General features: G+C 39.7%; 1 protein-coding gene across 1 annotated transcript in view; it reads right to left on the bottom strand.

Annotated features, from left to right (window-relative positions):
- The window catches only part of PLG (plasminogen), a 51,949-nt gene that overhangs the window by 16,950 nt on the left and 13,930 nt on the right, over window positions 1-21,069 (bottom strand). The window contains exons 7-13 of the mRNA XM_031012217.3: window positions 19,662-19,780; window positions 17,967-18,129; window positions 17,585-17,730; window positions 13,855-14,014; window positions 5,078-5,259; window positions 4,416-4,564; window positions 2,213-2,306 (exon numbers count right to left, since the gene is read on the bottom strand). Coding sequence (XP_030868077.1) covers window positions 2,213-2,306; window positions 4,416-4,564; window positions 5,078-5,259; window positions 13,855-14,014; window positions 17,585-17,730; window positions 17,967-18,129; window positions 19,662-19,780 — 1,013 coding nt within the window. The remainder of the gene's footprint in view (window positions 1-2,212; window positions 2,307-4,415; window positions 4,565-5,077; window positions 5,260-13,854; window positions 14,015-17,584; window positions 17,731-17,966; window positions 18,130-19,661; window positions 19,781-21,069) is intronic.

The following is a 21,069-nucleotide window of genomic DNA, read 5'->3' as shown; positions in this document are numbered from 1 at the left end:
CTGGGGAGCCTCCCATGACTAACCGACGGCCGTGGGGGTGACTTAAACATATGACTTTATTCTTCTTTTCCTCCTCCCTGCCTTCTCTCTGCAGCCAGCCCACAGGGTCTCTGGAGGTAGGGACAGTGTCCCATCTTTGGTACCATCCACCAATGTCTACAACAGTGCAGGGGCTGCAGAGGGTATTCAAAAATGCTTCTCTGTTGTCTCCAGCCCTTCAAGGTCTTCACAAATGTAAATGTTAATATTTTAAATAATTGTTCATACAATTATTAGTAACAACTGTAAGAGGAAATTCCTTCCCAACCAACCAGAGATTCTACGCTCTAGTGAATCTGGAACCTGGGTTTTCCAAATAACTTTACATTTGCCATGGGCTGTTCTGAGAATCTATCTATGGAAGCCTTTTTTTTAAAAAAGAAGTAAGGCATAGAATGCAATCATCTTCTCTAGTGCTGAGCTCAATTTCTGCTAGTATGCCTTACATACAGTAGACATGCATCGTTGTACTAAAAGAGTAACTACAGAAATGATGGTACCCTGCTCCTACTATTCAAAACAAAACTGAATGTTTCTATTTATTTTTGCTTATTATTATTTGTACTGTATATGTTGGTGGAAAGGAAATAGTTATTAAAATCATTCACCACCAGAGGCTCTAGCTTTCTCAAGCACGAGTCAAACCTGAATAAACCATATCCTTCTGCATGAAACAGTCCTCAGGATTTCCAAGTGTCTGATGGGAACGCTTCTAACCAGGCTTGGGGTTAACCTCACTTGTCTCACATCAAGGTAAGGTGGGGGACCTCACAGTCCTTTGGGAAAAATCTTGTTCCCATTCTTCCTTCTTTCTCCAATCTCTAAGAACCTGATTCTTGTACATCCTCAATGTGGGTGAGGACACCAGAATTGCAACTGGGAAACTACTGCACTTCCCTTCCATGGGAGTCAAAGGTGCATGAGTCCCAGGCACGGTAGTGGGGTCTGAGGCAAGAAAGTCAGTCTGGGCTCAACGTCAAGGCAGCCTGTCAAGGATAGAGAGCCCGGGCAGTGAGAGGCAGTGGTGTGTACCAGACGGGGCCAGAAGTGGAGAACTGGAACTGACTCCATCGAGGGATTTTGAGTTAGAGGTGCCACCAAGATGCTTCTGCAGAAAAAGTCAGCTATCAACTCACGCTAAATCCAGAGATCACAATGCCGTATTACAATAATATTGGCCAAGTAGAATCTTTCATACCATCCTAACCCCTCCTTCCTCCCTCTTGGTGTCCCTAGGAGAAGCCCAAATGCGAAGCTGGGCAGTGTGGCTCCCATGATCTTCATCACTGCCCTGTACCACCTTCCCAGGCAATCTCAGGATGCTGGTCTTCAGTGGACTTGGAGGCCAAGCTCCTTCCCCCAGCTCAAGGTCCCTCCACATGGCAGACCCAACCACAAGCAACCAAATTATGCATAGGAGAAGTCCAGGGTGGTTTTCTGTAACTAGGACAAATTGATTGGTCAGCAGAATGTTAAATATGGGACAATTCCAAGTAGCTTCCTTTTTTTTTTTTTTCAGAAATACCCATGGATTTGTTATTCCAATTCCTTAAGAACTAATGTCAACTCCCCTTCCCCTGATCCAAGCCTCATACTCCCAACAAGAGTCTCAGAGCAATGAGGATGGAACCCAACAAGCAGTCTCTAAGCTATGTCACTAATGTGACTTGTGAGTAGTAAACTTATAAGAAAGGCCATCTGGGGCTAAAGAGCTGCACTACCTTTCATTGAATTCCTAGGATGGCCATCTGAGGTTTACAATGTGCGTTACATGCTTACCTGTTTCCTGCTGTTTGTATTTTCTTTCTTACTTCTCAGCTGTGGAAAGGGAAAGTTTTTCATCCAAATGACTCTAAATTTTTCATGCATCCCACGCTAGACATGGCAGCATTCAGTGGGACCATCCTGGGGCTGACTAGATTACCTCTAAGCTTGCTCTTTGGGAATTTTACATTTATTTTATTTATGTGTGTCTGGGGCGATGGGCAGGTGTTCCTCTAACAACTGTGGCCAATAGTAGGGCAGATTCAAGATGCCCATGATGAAGAGTGGGGTCTGGTGGAGAGGGCAGGTATCTCCTCCCCGGAAGCACTCTGCTCAGAAGCCCTTTTCCTTTTTTGTTGCAAATCCATATTAAGGAAGCAGTTTCCTTACCAAAAAGAAGGCAACCTACCACACTGAGGGACATCACAGTAGTCGTAAAGTTTTCTTGGATTTGTCGTGTAGCACCAGGGACCACCTGCATCACCATCAGGGTTACGGCAGTACTGAAAACAAGAAGGCATGTAAGCTCCAGCTCACGTGGGGCAGGAGAGGGAGAAGGTGTTCCAAGGCTCACGCATTTCATGTCTATCCTTAGAAGACATAAAGGAGTGTTTCTTTTTCCTTCCTTCTTTTTTTTTTTTTTTTTGAGGTGGAGTTTTGCTCTTGTCACCCAGGCTGGAGTGCAGTGGCACGATCTCAGCTCACTGCAACCTCCATCTCCTGGGTTCAAGCGATTCTCCTGCTTCAGCCTCCTGAGTAGCTGCAACTGCAGGTGCACGCCACCACACCTGGCTAATTTTTTTTTGTATTTTCAGTAGAGACGAGGTTTCACCATTTTGGCCAGGCTAGTCTCGAACTCCTGACCTCAGGTGATCTGCTTGTCTCAGCCTCCCAAAGTGTAGGGATTACAGGTGTGAACCACCATGCTCAGCCTCTTCTTCCTTTCTTTCTATTATTATTATTATTATTATTATTATTTTGGCAAAGTTATTTTTTGAATGCTCTAAAGCCGTCCTTCCTGTGCCCCTGTTCAAAAGGAGCTATGAGGCCACACCCCTGGACAGGGAGTGGTGACCCTCGGGGGTCTTTGGAGAACGGGTCTCCCTTCAGGAGCCTGACCCAGTGGAGGCCTTAGAGCCCCAGCACCAAAGGACAGTGGGACATCATTGATGTGCATTGTCCCTGGAGGGCTCAGCGCTCTCCTACCCGATGAAGCCTGTTTGCTGTTGATTCAGAAACGTTTATTTCCATGCATTGTGCACCCTCTATGGGGCAAGACACAGAAAGGCAGTGTTGTCCTCCCCTTCATACGACACTGTGGTAGAATAAGAAATGTATATTTGGTCTCTGCCCCCCAGTTCCTGACACGGAGCTCCTAAATCCCTTGGGGGTTCCTGAGTGAAGGGAGCATCTTTTGTTCGAATGAAGCAACTCTTGGTGGGTTCCTGGATAGTCTCAGGATGCGGCTGGTTGCCAAGGGAACCAACCATGTGATTGGAGGGTTGGAACTGTTCAGCCCCCCCACGTCCAACTTCCAGGGAGGGAACAGGAGCTGAAGGTGAGCTGGTCTCCAATGGCCAACGATGTATTCAACTGTGCCTCTGTAATGAAGCCTCCATAAAAACCCAGCAAGACTGCACTTGGAGAGCTTCTGGGTTGCTGAACACTTGGGGTACTGGGGGCTGGTGCACTGGAGAGGGCACGGAAGCTCTGAGCCCCTTCTCACATGCCTTGCCCCGTGCATCTCTTCTGTCTGGCTGTTCACTAGGATCCTTTGTAATATCTTTTGTAACAAATGGGTAAATAAAAGTAACGTGTTCCCCTGAGTTCTGTGAGCCACTCTAGCAAAGTAATCAAGTAGAAAAACAGATCTTTGTCCAGTTGGGCAGAAGTACAGGTCACCGCCTGGAACTTGGGGTTGGCATCTGCAGTGGGGCGGTCTTGTGGGACTGAGCCTTAACTTATGGGATCTGACACTGTCTCCAGATAGAGTGTCAGGACTGAGTTACATTGTAGGACACCCAGCTGGTATCTGATGGAGACTCACTTGGGGTGTGAGGAGAAATCCCCCCACATCTGGTGTGAGAAGTGTTATGCTGCATGGGTGTGAGAGTGGGGGGAACACAGACACTTTTGTTTTTCCTATATCTCAGTCTTCCCTATTCATAGGCCCCAAAGTAAACCATCGCAGAGAATGCATGAGGCTAAGGGAAGTCCCATGGTGACCTGATGGCCCATCCAAATTTTTTCTCGAAAAATCTGACTTAAATTTCATAAAGGGAATCTTTGATTACTGGAACCTAGCATACAAACACTAGAAACTAGAAACAGTCCCCAATAATGGAAACTTTAAAGAAATGTCACTAAAGGGAAGAGGCCTGAGAACCCTCACATGTGTGGAGGTTTCCTGGCATGTGCTGCTTGTACTTTCCATACTAAGGCCAATTATATTCTAGCTTAGCCCCCTGATGCCTTTCCAATATTTTCTTCTGTCCCCGCTCCCCCATTACAAAAAAGAGCAGTCCAGGTCAGATTTTCTGTAACACAGAACCAATTCTGTTTGCAAAGATTGGTAAGCAAAAGGCCAAAGAGTCCAAATCAAAGTGGCTTACATTTTTTTCCAGACTGGCCCGTGGATTTGTCTCTGGAGTGAAAATGCTGTGTCTATGGGGCTCCTGGGCAGCCCAGTCCTGGCATGGCGTCCCAGTAACAGTGGTCGCCCTCTTGCCTCGGTATCCTTTCCCATTCCCAAACATACAGTCTGTACAGGGAAAAAAATGGATGATTATGAAGAGCCGCATAGACCCAGGATGATATGGAATCAATACAGTCATGTCAGGTTTCTCTAGGACGACAGAATCAGGGGCCACATTCCTCAGAAACTGCAATGCTGAAGACTGCAATGAACGCTGCCTACCTTAAGAAATTACTGGAGATGCTTACTGGCTTGGAAAGAATCACACATATGGCAGCATGATAGAATAGGAATTTGGACTGGGATACTGAGATAACCCATTTTAGAACAAGGTGAGTGGTTAAGTTGAGCACCTTGGAGGGTTTGCACCTGTCCTAAAGGCACAGCCCACTCACGTTGTGCCAAAAGTCACACCTCTGCCTCCTTGAGAGAGTGCACTGAGGCTTCCTTCCACATGGCAGACCCTCTAAAAACACTTGATTTCTCGTGTAGCATGGAAGGTTTCTGCATCAGTGAGATTTTCCATGGCTTTTCATCCCAGCGTCCAAGTGTGTAGATGTCCAGCCACAGATTTCTTACCTTCCTCGGAAGGAGTCTCTACATTTGGAAGTTGGACAAGAGGCGGAGGTGCTACAGCACTCGCTTCTGTTCCTGAGCATTTTTTCAGGTTGCAGTACTCCCACCTGACGCTGGGGTCTGTGGTAAAACACCAGGGGCCTTTATCGGCATCTGGATTCCTGCAGTAGTTCATTGTCAGGCCACTGGAAATTCCAAAACCATACAGGTCACAAGAGGTGGGAGAATATTCAGGGGCACCCAGCACCCTCTACATTTTGTTCTAACAAAGTGTTAACAAGTGGCTTTGAAATATTCCCATTATAGGTACAATAATGTTGTAACAAACAAAAATGGTCCTCAGCTTCTAAACAACTGTGTGCATTTCAAAGACAGATTTTAATTTTTCTTTAAAAAATCAAAAGTAGTATATGCTCCATATAAAAACTCAGATCATACATAAATATGTAAATAGAAGGATCAGAATATCCCCCTCCCACCTTCTGCCAAATACATTTCTCAGGAATAACAGGTACAGATTTTAAAGTGTATATTTTATATTTTTATGCACATAAAAATATATCTCTAACTGTCTAGCTCTCTGTATTTCTCTCTATAGGACTGTATTGTGAAATGTGCATTGGAACTAAAATACATTTCTCCAAGGAGAAAATGACATCCAAGATGGTATCATTCCCAGGCCAGTCACCTTACTCTAAGTACTCACAGTGTAACTAAAGGGATCTACTTTTACTATGAAAAACAACCACGAAAAATAGTGTTACTGTCAATACCGTATCAGGTGTGTCAAGTGGGTTTGTTTCTGCAAGACGTATCAAAGCCACCCTGGGAAACTAGCTCCCAGGCAGGATGCCATTTCTCTAGGATGGGTTCCTGGGCAGGACATCCTCTCCTGCTCTCAATCCATCCTCTGCTGGCCACTGCCACTCCAGGTCTGAGGGAATGGGGGATGAGTTGGAAGAACGGTGGGACTCAAGATATAAAGGGAGACTATGGGATCTGAAGAGGTCGGGCAGCTACGGAGGAGTCCGAAAACAACGGAGTAATAGTCAAAGCAGGCGAGGACCCCGGGCTGGGGGGGATCTTGGAGAATGTGCTCCCCCTCATGCCTCCCAAGAATGTTGCTCCAACCTCTCAGAATCCTCACATTCATGACCTGTGGCTGTCTGAGAAAACGGGAAATGTATTATGTACCATGGGAATGCAACATTGTCTCTCTAGCGACTCTACACATGTGATCTAATCTCAAGCCCAGACACCCCATTTGAGGAGGTTCATAGTCTAAGCAACTGGATGTGTTAAAAGGCTGAGCATTTGAAACAGATTTCCACTCTCTTCAGTTGAGGTATACTTTTACATAGTGTGAAATGCACAGATCTTAAATGTTGTTTGGTGAGTTTTGATGATCACCTATACTTGTGTAACCCACACTCCCATATGATACAGAACACTTCCATTACTCTAGAAACACCCTGTGTCACTGCTCATTCAATTCCTGCTACCCTCTTCCCACTGCCAGAGGGAAATACTATTGGTTTCCTTCACTAAAGATTAGTTTTACCTCTCCTCAAACCTGATATAAATGGACTCATACAGAGTGTACACTTATGTATCTGCCTCCTTTCCTTAATATATTTTTGAGTTCCATCCATCCTATTTGAGAGGATCAGTCACTTCTTCATTTTAATTGCTTAATAATATTCCATTATATGAATAGATCACAAATTACCGATTCATTTTCTCATTGATTGACCTTGTAATTGTTTACAGTTTGGGGTTATAATAACTAGAGCTGCTGTGAATATTCTTGTAGATCTCTTTGTGGACTTCTGTTTTCATTTCCATGGGATAAATATTCAGGAATAGAATTGCAGTTTTTTGGGGTAGACTCATAGTTATTTAACTTTATGGAAAACCAGCAGACTGTACTTTAACCAGCGTATGTGAGAGCTGCACATCCTCGCTCCACATCAGTGACAGCACTTATTGTTGTGTCTTCTTAATGATACCCATGCCCATTAAGTGTTGGTGACATCTTGTGATGGTTATAATTCTTATTTCTTTGATGGCTAAAATGTTGAGCATTTTTTCAGGTGCTTATTGTCCATCTGTCCATCGTTCCCTGAGAAATTTCCTGTTCAATTCTGTTGCCCATTTTAATTAGGTTGTTTGTCCTCTGATTAGTGAGTGGGAGAAACGTTTATACTCTAGATACAAACCATTTGTCAGATATATGGATGGAGAGAATTTTTCTTCCAGTCTGTTACTTACCTACTGATTTCTTAACAATGACTTTTGATGAACATAATTTTCATTTTATGAAAGCCCAAATTATAATTTATTTTCTTTTAAAGCTAGTGTTTTCTGGGTCCTGCCTGAAAAAATTTTTGCCTTCCTCAAGTTTGTGAAAATATTATATATTTTCCTGGAATTGTTTTATTTCAGCTTAAGTTTTAGCTCTTACATTTAGATCTAGGAGCTTTTGCACATTAATTTGGGATGGAAAGTAGAAGTCAAAATTTGTTTTTATTTTTGTCGATTTGGGAAAAGATGTTTTTCCCTGTTGAATTTCCTTGTCACCTACCTAGAAACTAAATTGATCATGTATATGTGGATCTGTTGCTGGACCATCCATTTCTATATCTGTATACTTTTTTTCCCAATACCACATATCTTGTTTACTGTACCTTTATAGGTCTTTACCTTTGGGTAAGTAAGTCCTCCAACTTTTTTCTTCTCTTTAAATATTGTCCTTGTGATTCTAGCATATACATTTTTTCACATTTTTTAAAAACACGACTGCTGAGATTCTGGTTGGGTATGGGCTGAATCCAAAGATCGATTTGGTGAGAAGTGATATTGACTCTTTTAATATATAAACATGATATATCTTTATTTAGATCTTGTAATTTCTTCCTTAACAATTGGGTATGGGCTGAATCCAAAGATCAATTTGGTGAGAAGTGATATTGACTCTTTTAATATATAAGCGTGATATATCTTTATTTAGATCTTTTGATTTCTTCCTTAACAATGTTTTTTAGTATGCAGTACATAATTCTTGTGCCTATTGTGTTAAATGTATCACTAAATATCTTGTGGTTTTGATACTATTGTCAGTGGTATTGCTCTGACATTTTTATTTTCCAGTTGATCATTGGCAGTGTATAAAAATACAACTACTTTTATTATATTGATCATGTATACACTTATGTGTTCTCCAATCTTGCAAAATTTAATTATTAATCTTTAGGACTTTCTGCATCCGTTAATTAAGCTTTCTGTGAATACAGGCAGTTTTACTTCTTCCTCTCCAAACTTTAGGCCCTTTCTTTCTTTCCTTCCTTTTTTTCCTCTCTTTTTGTTTTGTTTTCAGGTCCTATGGCAATGGTTGTGACCAATGTAGTAAAATGCTGATTAGAAGTACTGAGAGCAAACATATTTTTCTTATTCCCAATCTTAGAGAGAAAACATTAATCTTTCACCATTAAGTTGATGTTATCTGGAGGTCTTTTGTAGATGCCCTTGATCAAGTTAAAGAAGTTCCAGTCTATTCATAGTTTGCTAAGACATTTTATCATGGACGAGTGTTAAATTTTGTCACATTTTCTTCTGCATCTATTGACACAATCATATGATTTATCACTTATATTCTGTTAACATGTTGGATTACATGGATTGTTTTGTAAATGTTAAGCCAGCCTTGCATTCTTGAAGAGAAGCTTCACTTGTTTGGGATGTTCATCATGTTAATGATTAAAATTTTGTTACATCTTTTTATGTTTATGTTCACAATACATAATGTGCTATAGTTTCTCACAATATCCTTGTCTACTTTTTTACAACTAGGGTTTTTTTTTTCCTCACAAATTGAGTCGAGAAATATTTCCCTTCTCCTCTCTTTTCTGTAACAGATCGTGAAGAATTGGATTTTTTAAAAAATAATAAAATTTCTAATGATGCCATCTGAACTTAGAGTGTTCTCTGTGGGAAGTTTATTGATTTATTAATATATATTAACATATTAAAGATTATATACACATGTTGTCTTTAATAGATATCAGATTGGTTAGAAATTCAGTTTATTCAGTGTCCAATTTGCTTATTTGTTTTTTTTAAGGAATTAGTCCATATTATCTAGGTTATTGAATTTGTTAATGTAAAGTTGCTCTCAATATTTGTTTATTAGCTTTAATATTGAAAAGATCCTATAGCAATGACTCTTCCCTTTTTTTATTCCTGATGTTGACGGTGGTGCTCCCTCCTTTGTCGTCAGTTTAGGCAGAGGTTTATCAGTTACATGAATCTTTCAAAAGAACCAACTTTCTGTTTCACAGATTTACTCAATTGTTTGTCTATATTCTTATACACTGGGTTTCACAGATTTTCATTCTTTCCTTCCTTCCATTTACCTTGGATCTTATTTGCTTCTCCTTTTCTAGATGTTTAAGTTATCTTAAATCAACAGTTCTCAAAGTTTTTGGTCTTAAGACCCCTTTAACTCTTAAAAAGTATTGGGGACCCTAAAGAGCTTTCATTTTGTAATATATACTATGAATATTTATTGCATCCAAAACTGAGAATGTTTTTAAACATAATAGACAATCACACATTTTATTAGCCATCAGAGAGATAATGTGATCAAACATTATGTAGCCTCTGGAAAACTCCACTGTACACTTATCAGGAAATAAAAGTGAAATGGCAAATAAAATCTTTTTTTTTTTTTTAATTTAAAGGTGTTTTAACCTACTAGACTGTCTCTGAAGGGATCTCAAGAGACTTCAGGTTTCTCCAGAGCATACTTTGAGAAATGCCATCTTAAGTCATTGATTTTTACATGTTTCTATTTTCTACTAAAAGCATTTAAAGTTATAAAACCCTAAAAACATTCGCTGCATCATACAAAGTTTGATATGTTGTATTTTTACTATTATTCAGTTCAAAACTTTTCTAAATTCCTTCTTTGATTTATGAAGTATTTGGAAATGTGTTGTTTCATTTTCAGATATTTGATAATTTCCCAATTTTTTTGTTATTTAATATCTCATTTAATTCTGTTTTGCTCAAAAAATAGACTCTGTATAATTTTAATTCTTTTCAATCTATTGAGACTTGCTGTAGGCCCACACATATGGTATATGTTGGGGAATCCTCCATGCATACTTGCATGTGTATTCTGCAGTTTGGCATAGTGTTAAATAGGTTGACAATTTCCTTTAAAACATATACATTCTTTCTGATTTTTTTGTGTATTTTTTCTATTATATTTTGTTTGGGAAGATGTATAACCATACAGAGAGAGACATTAGGATATCTCCCACTCTAATTGTGGGCTTATCTGTTTGTCTCTTCAGTTCTGTCAGTGTTTGCTTCATATATCAGAAGGGCTCTTATGAGGGTGCAACCCATTTAGCATTGTTAAGTCTTGATGAATAAACTTTTTTTACTTAAGAAATAACTTTTTCATCGTGGTATTATTTCTTGTAGATTACTTTGGGATTAACATTACCACTCCAGCTTTCTTCTGATTCTTATTTTCATGATACATCATTTTCCACACTTGGTTTTTGGACTAGCTCTTTACAATTAAAGAGCATGTATGGTAAAAAGAACATAATTGGGCTTTGATTTTTATTCAGCTTAACAATCTCTGCCTTTTCTGTGCAATGTTTAATCCCTTTATATTTAATATGCTTAGGAATATATTAAATATGCTTTCAGTTCAGTTTAAGTGTACCATAATGCTGTGTATTTTCTCTCTTTGACATATCTTCTTCATTCTTTTTTCTTCCTTTCTTTCCTTCTTTTGGATAAATGGAACATTCTTATTATTATCTATTCCTCTAAGTTTAAATTTTTTCAGTTGCTCTAGGATTTGCAATAACCCTCTTTAACTTACCACCGTCAACCATGTGTATTATATAACTTCATGGATAATGTAAGAAACTTAGAACAGTATACTACCATTTATTTCCTACATTATTTATGTGATTATTATTATTTAGAAATTTTTACTTTTACATATGTTAAAGTAGCAATACATTGCTATCATTTTGCTTCAAGTAGTAAATTATTATCTTTTTGTTTGTTTGTTTGTTTGTTTGTTTGTTTTGAGTCTTGCTCTGTCACCCAGGCTGGACCGTAATGGCACGATCTCAGCTCACTGCAACCTCCACCTCCTGGGTTCAAGTGATGCTCCTGCCTCAGCCTCCTGAGTTGCTGGGATTACAGGCACGTGCCACCATGCCCAGCTAATTTTTGTATTTTTAGTAGAGATGGGGTTTCACCATGTTGGTCAGGCTGGTCTCAAACTCCTGACCCCATGATCTGCCCGACTCAGCCTCCCGTCAATTATCTTTTAAAGAAATTAAGGCATTAAATATGAATCTTTTACATTTGCCATTTCCAGGGTTCTTCATTACTTAGTATAAAGTTCCCATCTGGCACTATTTTTCTTCTACCAGAATAGATTTCTAGAACATCTTTTATTATATAAGCCTAGTAATGAAATATTCTCTTAGTGTTTTGTTTATTTTGGGGGAGGCAGAATATGTATTTATATAACATTCACTTTCAAGGGATATTTTTGCTGGATATAACATTCTATGTTAATCTTTTTTATTTTTTTCTATCACTTTAAAGGTGTTATTTCATTGTTTCTGACCAGCATAGTTTCTGACGAGAAGGCATCAGTCATTTTTACCACTATTCTGATTCTGCTGTGTAAACATATATTTTCTTCTTCTGGCTTCTAATAAGATTTTTCTTGTTGCTTCAAGTACTTTTTTCTGTCCCAATATCTCTTTCCTCTCTTGTGACTTGCTTTACACATATATGAAATCTTTTGATATTTTCATAGATATTCTTGAGGCTCTGTTTCTTTATCTTTTCAGTCTTTGTATGTGTGTGCTGCAGTTTGTATCACTTCTATTGAATTATTTTCTAGTTAACTTTTTCTTCTGTAATGTCTAACCTGATGGTAAGGGTAGCCAGTACATTTTTCATTAAACATACACTTTTTTAGTTATTTAATTTCTGTTTGGTTATTTTATAATTTTTCTCTTTTGATATTATCCATTTGTTTCTTCCATGTTCATGTTTTCTTTAAATCCTTGAACACAATTATGATATATATATATTTCAAATCTTCTTGCCAATTTCTTCATTTTGGGGTTTATTTGTATTGAGTGCTTTTTCTCCTGGTTATGGATCACACTAAATGCTTTTTGTATGTCTGGTAAAGTTATAAATTTAGGTCACACATTGTGGATGCCACATAACTGAGCAACTTGATTTTGTTGTTTGCCTCTAAAGAGGGTTGAATTTTCTTCTGGCAATCAGTTAATTTACTTGGAGATCGTGTTGTTTTTTTAGACTTGCTTTTCAGCTTTACTATGCTGTTTCTGGAGTGGCCTTTATTATAGGAATACACTAACCCTACTCCCAGAGTTTGGCTTTATGTGGTGACTACTGAATGCCCAAGATGTTCAGCGAGGTCTCTCCTCAGGCTGGTCAGAACTCAAATATCCCCCAGTGCTATGTGAGCTCTGGCATCTCCATTGAGCTCACTGTTCCCCTGCAGTTTTTCTTTCCCCAGTAGCTGTTCTTTATCCTATTTTCTCTCTGGGACCTCTCCCTGTGCATATGCAGCTTTCTATTTAGCCAAAGACTTGAGGACTTTTCTATGGACATTCCTGGAGCTGCTTTCCTCTACAATGTTTCCTTTCATGTTATTACCTAGCCTAGAAAATCTCAGCTGTTTTAGTAATCCCAACTCCAGTCTCCTTCCTCAGTTCAGCAAGACTGCTATGGTCGGCTTGGGCTCCATCTCCTTGTTCTTCAGCCCAGGAAGAGTCTCCAGGAACAAAGCAAAGGTAGTTATTGGGTTGATCTCATTTGATTCCCTTTCTAAATTATCTGTTTATCTGTTCTCCAATATGTAAAAACAGTTTTTTCCATATATTGTGTACTCATTTATGGAAGAAAAGCTGTCCTTGTTAGACCTGGTTTTCTGTTCATCTAATGGCCTCTTTCGCTTTTCGGCATCTGTGTATCCTGCTTTTGTTCTTCATGTCCCAGCAACCCATATCCTTTCAGACCACTGGTGCTCAGGATCCACTGTGTTTATACAGGTCAGGATATATATATATATATATATATATATATATACATATTTATGTTATATATATTCTAATATACACACATATATGTGTACATATATATACACACATATATGTGTACATATATATACACACTATATATGTATACTGTATATCTCATATATGTGTGTATTTATATATGCACACATATGTATACATATATATGTGTGTATATATATTCATACTTCTATATATAAAGTATATTTACTTGTGACCCAAGACAAAAATAGCAAATTCAACCTTCATTTCAGGGGTTGGAGGTTAAAATGATAGATTTCTATGGTAGAAATATTGCACTGATATTTAGTGGGCATTGTGGAATGGTACTGTTTCTAAGCATTTGCTCATATGTACTCCTGAGCTTTCAATTAATGTGACCTCATCACCTCCAGATATCCTCCTGCATCCATAAAACTACTCAGGAAAAATAGCCAGCCTAAAATTTCTCTTCTCGCAGGCGCTTTCTTCAAAAGCAAGATTCTTGAGACATTTTTCTACACATTCTGGGTCTAAGAGAAATGTGGTCCTAGGAAGTTGGCTTGAAGCATGAAGCATGGCTCTTTCAACAGAAATTTCAGTTGGCTGGTGCCCCTCTTACAGTAAAAACCAAAGACATACGCATTTGGGTAGTTTTCTGGGGTCTTCTGGTGCCGGTGTGGTGTCATAGATGACCAAGACTGACACTTCTTTCCTGTGGTGGTGGTGGAGGATGTGCCTCGGTAGCTCTGTCCATCACCATGGTAGCAGTCCTGGACCACAGGGGTTAGCTCAGGTGGTGCTGAAATTAAAATAAAAGAAATCAAGCTTAACAATTACTGAAAAAAAAGAAGCATGAAGCAATTTATGACAAAAACAGTACAGTAGCCTCTGAGAATTATGACTGTTCTCTTTTCTGTATTAGCAGACAGATTAACATAAAAATAGATTTATAGCATTTTAGAACATTAATAAGTTCCTAGTAATATTTCATTTAAAACCTGGGTGGGAAAGAACAGATAGAGTACTTATAATTGGAAATTGCACTTATGTGCAAGCTCTTTTTTATGGATCCCTACTGAGTGTTCATGAGAACACGAGGGCAGATGAGAGGAGGATGCATTCGGCAGTGCAGGCTGTGGGTGGTGAGTGGCTGTCAGTGGGGGGGCAGACATGAAAGCTTTGCACATTTCTCTAGATCCTTCCTCAAACAAAGCCAAAGACCAAAGCTTCTGGGTGATAGGGCAGGAGATGGTCCTGTATCTAGGACTGCAGGCAAAGATCCACAGCTTCTCAGAGAGTGGTGGAGGCAAAAATCTTATTCCCTTGGAGAAGTTACAGGGAATCCTCTTGTGCCCAACATCCTGCATTGCAATGAAGCAGAAGCCTACTACTCTTTCTTTCCAAACCCACCACAGGTACAAGTTCCATCAGAAGGAGGCACAAGAACACTGAAAAATCACTACTTTCAAAGCTGAGCTGTGCTCAACTGGCCTAAGAGGGAGGTAGACCAGGGAGATAAGTATTCTCCTACATCCACCAAAAAGTGAGCATTCAGTAACAAGAAACAGCCGAGTGTCAATGGGGTTAGATTATGTGTATGAAGATATCTCCTCTGTAGTGCAGGCATGCAGTGACTGCTGAAATCTGGGAATGGATAGCAACACGGAGAAAACTCTTCAGCACCCCAGGCCCCACTCTAACTAAAAGATAGCAGCAGCACATCACTGGAGGAATTTATATCTGTGGTGCACTTAAGGTAAAACTAGCAATCACAAATCCCAATTCAGTTAAACTAGTGACTACATTGACTCAATTATCCACAATATATATTTGCAAGACAAGGGTGTCCATTTCAAAGTATAAATAATATTTACCGTAACCTCTACTGTTCTTCTGTTTATAATGTCTAGTGTTTGATTAAAGAATTATAAGACACACCAAAAAACCCAAGGGGGCACAAAAAGCCACTGTTGAATAATAAAGCAATCCAGAGAGCCAGACTTAGAGAAGATGCCATCTGGAAACTATCAGATTGGGATTGTGTGATACCTACGTTAATATGTTAAAGGATCTTGTTGTAACAGTGGACAGTATGCATGGATAGGTAGAGAATTTCAGCAAAGAGATGGAAACTATAGAAAAGAGTAACATGAAAATGCTAGAAAAAAAGTCATAATATCAGAGATGAAGAATTCTCTCAATGGGCTGAGGAGATGACTAGACACAACTGAAAAAATAATCCATAAACTTGGAAATAGGTTACCAGAACTTATCCAAACCAACACAAAGAATGAAAAAGAGTTACTGAAAAAAAAAGAGAACAAGCTTACAAGATTTATGAAACAACATGAATGTTGTGGGTACTTAGAATCCCAAACACGTGGTACTTAGAGTCCCAAAAGGAAAATACAGAGAGAGAAAAGTGCAAAAAGAAACGTTTGAACAGATAATGGCTATGAATTTTACAAGGACAATGAAAATCAACAATCTAGGCTGGGCACGGTTGCTCACACCTGTACTGTCAGCACTTTGGGAGGCCAAGATGATGGACCGTCTGAGGTCAGAAGTTTGAGACCAGTCTGGCTAACATGGCGAAACTCTGTCTCTACCCAAAATACAAAAATTAGCTGGGCCTGGTGGCACATGCTTGTAGTCCCAGCTACTCAGGAGGCTGAAGCAGGAGAATCACTTGAACCTGGGAGGTGGAGGTTGCAGTGAGCCGAGATTGCACCACTGCACTCCAGCCTGGGTGACAGAGTGAGGCTCCATCTCAAAAAAAAAAAAAAAAAAAAAAAAAAAAAGAAAAGAAAAGAAAAAAGAGAAAAGAAAAAAATCAACAATCTACAAATCTAGGAACTCAGAATACCTCAAGCAGATTAAACACAAAGAAATTAATAATAAACACATCATAGTCGAACTGTTGAAAAACAAAGATGAGAAAAAGGTAGTCAGAGAAAAATGACCTATTGAAAACATAGGAACAAAGATCAGATTACTAGTCAAACTATTTAAAACAGAAGATAATGGAACATCATCATTAAAGTGTTGCAAGGAATGAAACTCTCAACCCAGTATCTACATTCAGCAAAATTACTTTTAAAAACTGAAGGCAAAATACTTTTTCAGACACTCAAAATCTGAAAGACTTCAGCAGTAGCAGACCTGTGCTACAAAAAATGCTAAAAGTTGTTTTTCACAGAAAGAAACTGACACCAGATGGAAATCGAGATCTACCCCAGAAGATGAGAAGCACCAGAAATGGTAAAATAAATAAAGAAAGAAAATATTTAAAATAGTTTTATTCTTGATCACTTTAAAACACAACTATTAGGGCAAAAATAGTGTCAATGTATTGTGAGATCTGTGACATAGTAGAAGTAAGCTTCTATTACAAAGAGTAATAGTATAGCATTTTGGGAGGGAGGAAGTAGAACTGCAATGATGTAAGGATTTATATGTCAAGTAGAATGATATCATTTGAAGGTGGAATGTGAAAAGTCAAAAATGTATATTATAAACATTGTGGAAAATACTAAAACCATTAAAAATTAATTTACTAAGTGAGTAGTGGAGATAAACTCAATCTAAATGAAGGCAGAAAAAGATGAAAAAAGGAACAAAGTTTAAATGGGACAAAGACAAATAACTAACTTGATGGTAGATGTAAATTCAACTCTATTAACAATTGCATTAATGCAAATGGTTTGAACATCTCAATTTAAAAGCTCAGATAAATTTAAAAGATATATCATACAAATTTAAAAGATATATCATACAAATACTAGTGAAAATAGAGCTGTGAGACTGTATTTATATCACCATAAAGAGAGTTCAGAACTTCAGAAGAAAAAATATTCCCAGAGATAATAAGAAACATTACATAAAGATAAAGGGGTCCTTTCATCTAGAAGACATAACCATCCTAAATACATATGTGCCTAACAACAGAGCTTCAAAATATACAAAACAGAGTTACGATCTAAAAGAGAAATAGACTAATTTACAGTTAAAGTTGGACACATCACCATTCATCCACAGTAGTCAATGAAGGAGGAGACAGACAATCAGTAAGGATACAGAAGAACACCAGCAACCAACTTCACCTGAATGACCTTGAGGGGACACTCCACCCAACAACCGTAGAAGACACATTCTTTTTAAGAGCACATGAAACATTCACCAAGATGACTATATTCTGAACCATAAAACAAACCTCAACAAATCTAAAAAAACTGAAATCATAAGGGCACGCTTTCTGACCACAATAGCATTAAACTAACAAAGCTACTGTATATTGTGATGACGCCACTGGTATACAAAAATAAGGAGAAAACTTGGGCCCTCAGTAAGCTCCCATACCCTTGCTTACCTGTGGGAGCCAACTGTTCCGTGGATACTGGGGAGGAGTCACAGGACGGTATCTTACAGTACTCCCACCGCACTTGGCTGTTGGTTGTATGGCACCATGGGGCACTTTTTCCGTCAGGATTGCGGCAGTAGTTTTCATCCAAATTTCTGAAAAAGAAGTGATTGTGAGTTTAGCTTTCCAAAAAGAAAAAAGTCTAGGGAACCACGCTTTGAGAACAACCGTTACGGGAAAAAACGTGCTAAAGTTCATTTCCTTTACTTATGACTAGATCAGTTTTTCTTCCAGAATACTTTATCCTGCGTTCCTACGGTAACTAAAACTAAGGCAAAGTCAATGGGATTTCACATTCCATAGCAGCAGAATGAGACCGGAGGGGACTTACTTGCAGGGAAAGTTTTCTGGTGTCCTGTTATGTGTGTGAGGGGTCTGTGCACTCCAGTGCTGACAGGTGTGCCCAGACACGGTAACAGCCACATTCCCGCGATAGTTTTCACCTGTTCCCTTCAGACACTGGTAGGTGGGACCGGAAGATGGTGGAGGTGTTGCTTGAATGGGCAAAACAAATTACAATGAATATATATATATATTTTTGAGACAGAGTGTTGCTCTGTCGCCCAGGCTGGAATCAGTGGCACGATCTCAGCTCACTGCAACCTCTGCCTCCCGGGTTCAAGTCATTCTCCTGCCTCAGCCTCCCGAGTAGCTCAGACTACAGGTGCGTGTCACCACACCTGGCTAATTTTTTTGTATTTTTAGTAGAGGTGGGGTTTCATCATATTGGCCAGGTTGGTCTTGAACTCCTGACCTCGTGATCTGCCCACCTCGGCCTCCCGAAGTGCTGGGATTACAGGCGTGAGCCACCGTGCCCAGCCCTACATTGAATAATTTTAAAATAGAGAATGCACAGATGGATGTTAAGGAGGATGGCTGCGGGGTGCTCTGGCCTGTCTTGATTTCTGCTCAGCCTCTCTTGGAATTTGGCACTTGAGAATTGTTTCATGTTTTCAGATGAAATCAATTTAGTAGCATCTATGCCTGTGAGACCCTTTCACAAGGAACTCCTTCAGAGAAAGACCCTTGGGTAGATGCTTCTTTGTATGTTCTCTTTGCTCAGTTCTTCCTACCTGGTAAGTATCAACACGTGTCACCTCACACCCCAAATTCTCACATACACCAAAGGTCCACTCTCTTTCCTGAAGAATAAATTATTCACTGAGTAGACATGACTGAATGGCACCCAACATGCCATAAAAGCCAAACAACAGGGAAAGAGTCCATGGAAAGAAGGCAAAAAACACCTCCAAGGAAAAGTGTGTGCATCCAGAAATCAAGATATTCTTGAGGAAAAAAGATGACAAAAAGAGAAACTGAAAAAAAAGAGAAATTAATATTCATAAAAAGGGAGAATGCCTGAGGAACTTCCGCTTTCAAAGGACACATGTCAGAGGAAAGGAGGGGAGGCCAACCCTCACTGAATCCTTTTTAACCTTTCATGCCTGTATTTGTCTTAGTGTGTAATCCTTTGCTTCAAATTCTCAGAGAGGAAAATATGATAAAATTGTTTACTCCACATCATTTCTACTAGGTCTGCCATTTCATCTTCTCCTCTTGAACTCTTCCCCACCCCCACCACTCACCCTCTGCTCCCCAAGGTGGAAAAACTGGACACCCACAGACCTGAACATTGTAAACAAAGACACTCTTTGTTTACAAAACAACTATTAGAACTCTGGTTGAAAATGAAATCCATGTGTCAGAGAGCATGGGTCTGATTTCCCTTTAGCACAGAGAGAATAGGATGAACAACACCCAAAGCCTACATTTCAGTGAACTCCTGAGGCAGAAGTTTCAGTTGCAAAGAAAGAAAAACATGATAAATGGACGCTCTGATCAAACACCCACAGTAACCAATAACCATAACTGTTTTAAACCAGCAATAAAATAAAGACCAATAACATCCCATAGGACTTGTAGGTCACTTTTCAGAGGCTGCACTCAGGCACTGACACATGTTTTCTTTTGATTTCAAGAACAGGGCAGGTCCAAATCCTGGAATCTGGGTGTGCATCATACTCACTGCAGCGGGGGATGTCGCAAAGTTCCCAGCGCTTGTTGGGGTCAGTGGTGAAACACCAAGGCCGCAGCTCCCCATCGGGGTTACGACAGTAATTCTTCTTCAGGTTCTTGTTTGGAAATCTGAATGGACAAGAAAGATTTTAGTAGCACTGAACATTTACGTTCATGGATGAGACTCTTTTTCAAGAGCAAACATTGAGCACCTGCTGTGTGCTAGGCACAGTCGGGCATGGAGGAGGTAATCGGATGAAGGCTGTGTTCAGAGATGGCAACTAGGAAACAAGGTTGGCCCCGTATTCCAAGGACTTTCTTTTTTTTGTTTGTTTTTAGAGACAGGGTCCCACTTATGCCCAGGCTTGCCTTGAACTCCTTGAACTCACTCAAGCAATCCTCCCGCTTCAGCCCTTTAAGTAACTAGGACTACAGGCATGTGCCACCATGCCCAGCTGCCAAGCACTGTTTTTCTAACAGTTTACGTGTGTAAAAATCACTCAACAGAATCAGTGACCTTATCATTTTGGCCATCTGGAAAACTGATGTAAGCAAATTCCAGTTATTCAACCGCAAATAATAGCAGTCTTTAAAATGCAAAGTGCTCCCTGCCTAAAGATACTCATCTAGTACCTAACAGAGCCAAAAGATGTGCATCTTCATAGCTTAAAGGAATGGTCCTTCTGGTCTACCAGGCTCTGCTCCCAGCAGCCTTGAAGCTTAGAAAAACCAAGAGGAGAAGCTGTGCTCCTGCAAGGGTCTCACCGTGCAGTATGGGGCTGGATCCTTCCTCAGTGGGGCCCAGTGGCCAGGGCTGTTGGATGCACTCCATGCCTGGTGGCCCTCTGCGTTTATTCATTCCCTCTCTGATTGTAAATGCTTACCAGGATGGAAAGAGGAGCCAGCAGCAGCTTAAGCAATCCTCTTCTCCTTCTGGTTTCCTGGAAGTGCCTTTACCCAGTTTTGGACACTTAGGCCTTTCCTGTATTTCTCCTTTGAAGGAAAATGGCAGCTGCTGTGTTTTAAGCTAGCTATTTGGAATGGGAGGTGTACAAATTCAATAGAGCTGCTTTCCACCGTGGAATCTGTGGCTCAGCCTCACTTCTGCATTCTTGAAAGCCCTGGTATGGCCCTGTAGTCATCACAGAATGAAGAGGAAGACCAGAAGCGACTGTGGAATGGGAGGTGTTTTCCAGCACAATTAATGTGAAATAGAATACTCACGAAACCTTATTCTAGGAACCATCATGACTTTCTAGAGCAAGAAGCTTATTCTTATTTTAAATTCATGGTCCCCTTAGAGAATCTGATGGAAGTTATGAATCCTCATTCCAGAAAAACACACTGATGTAAATATACATAAAACATCGGGGATTCAAAAATCCATGACGTCTGCTCATAGGTCAAAGGTTAGGAGA

This window comes from Gorilla gorilla, chromosome 5 (assembly GCF_029281585.2).
Source record: "Gorilla gorilla gorilla isolate KB3781 chromosome 5, NHGRI_mGorGor1-v2.1_pri, whole genome shotgun sequence".
NCBI classification, from domain to species: domain Eukaryota; kingdom Metazoa; phylum Chordata; class Mammalia; order Primates; family Hominidae; genus Gorilla; species Gorilla gorilla.
This window is presented reverse-complemented; position numbering and strand designations above follow the sequence as displayed.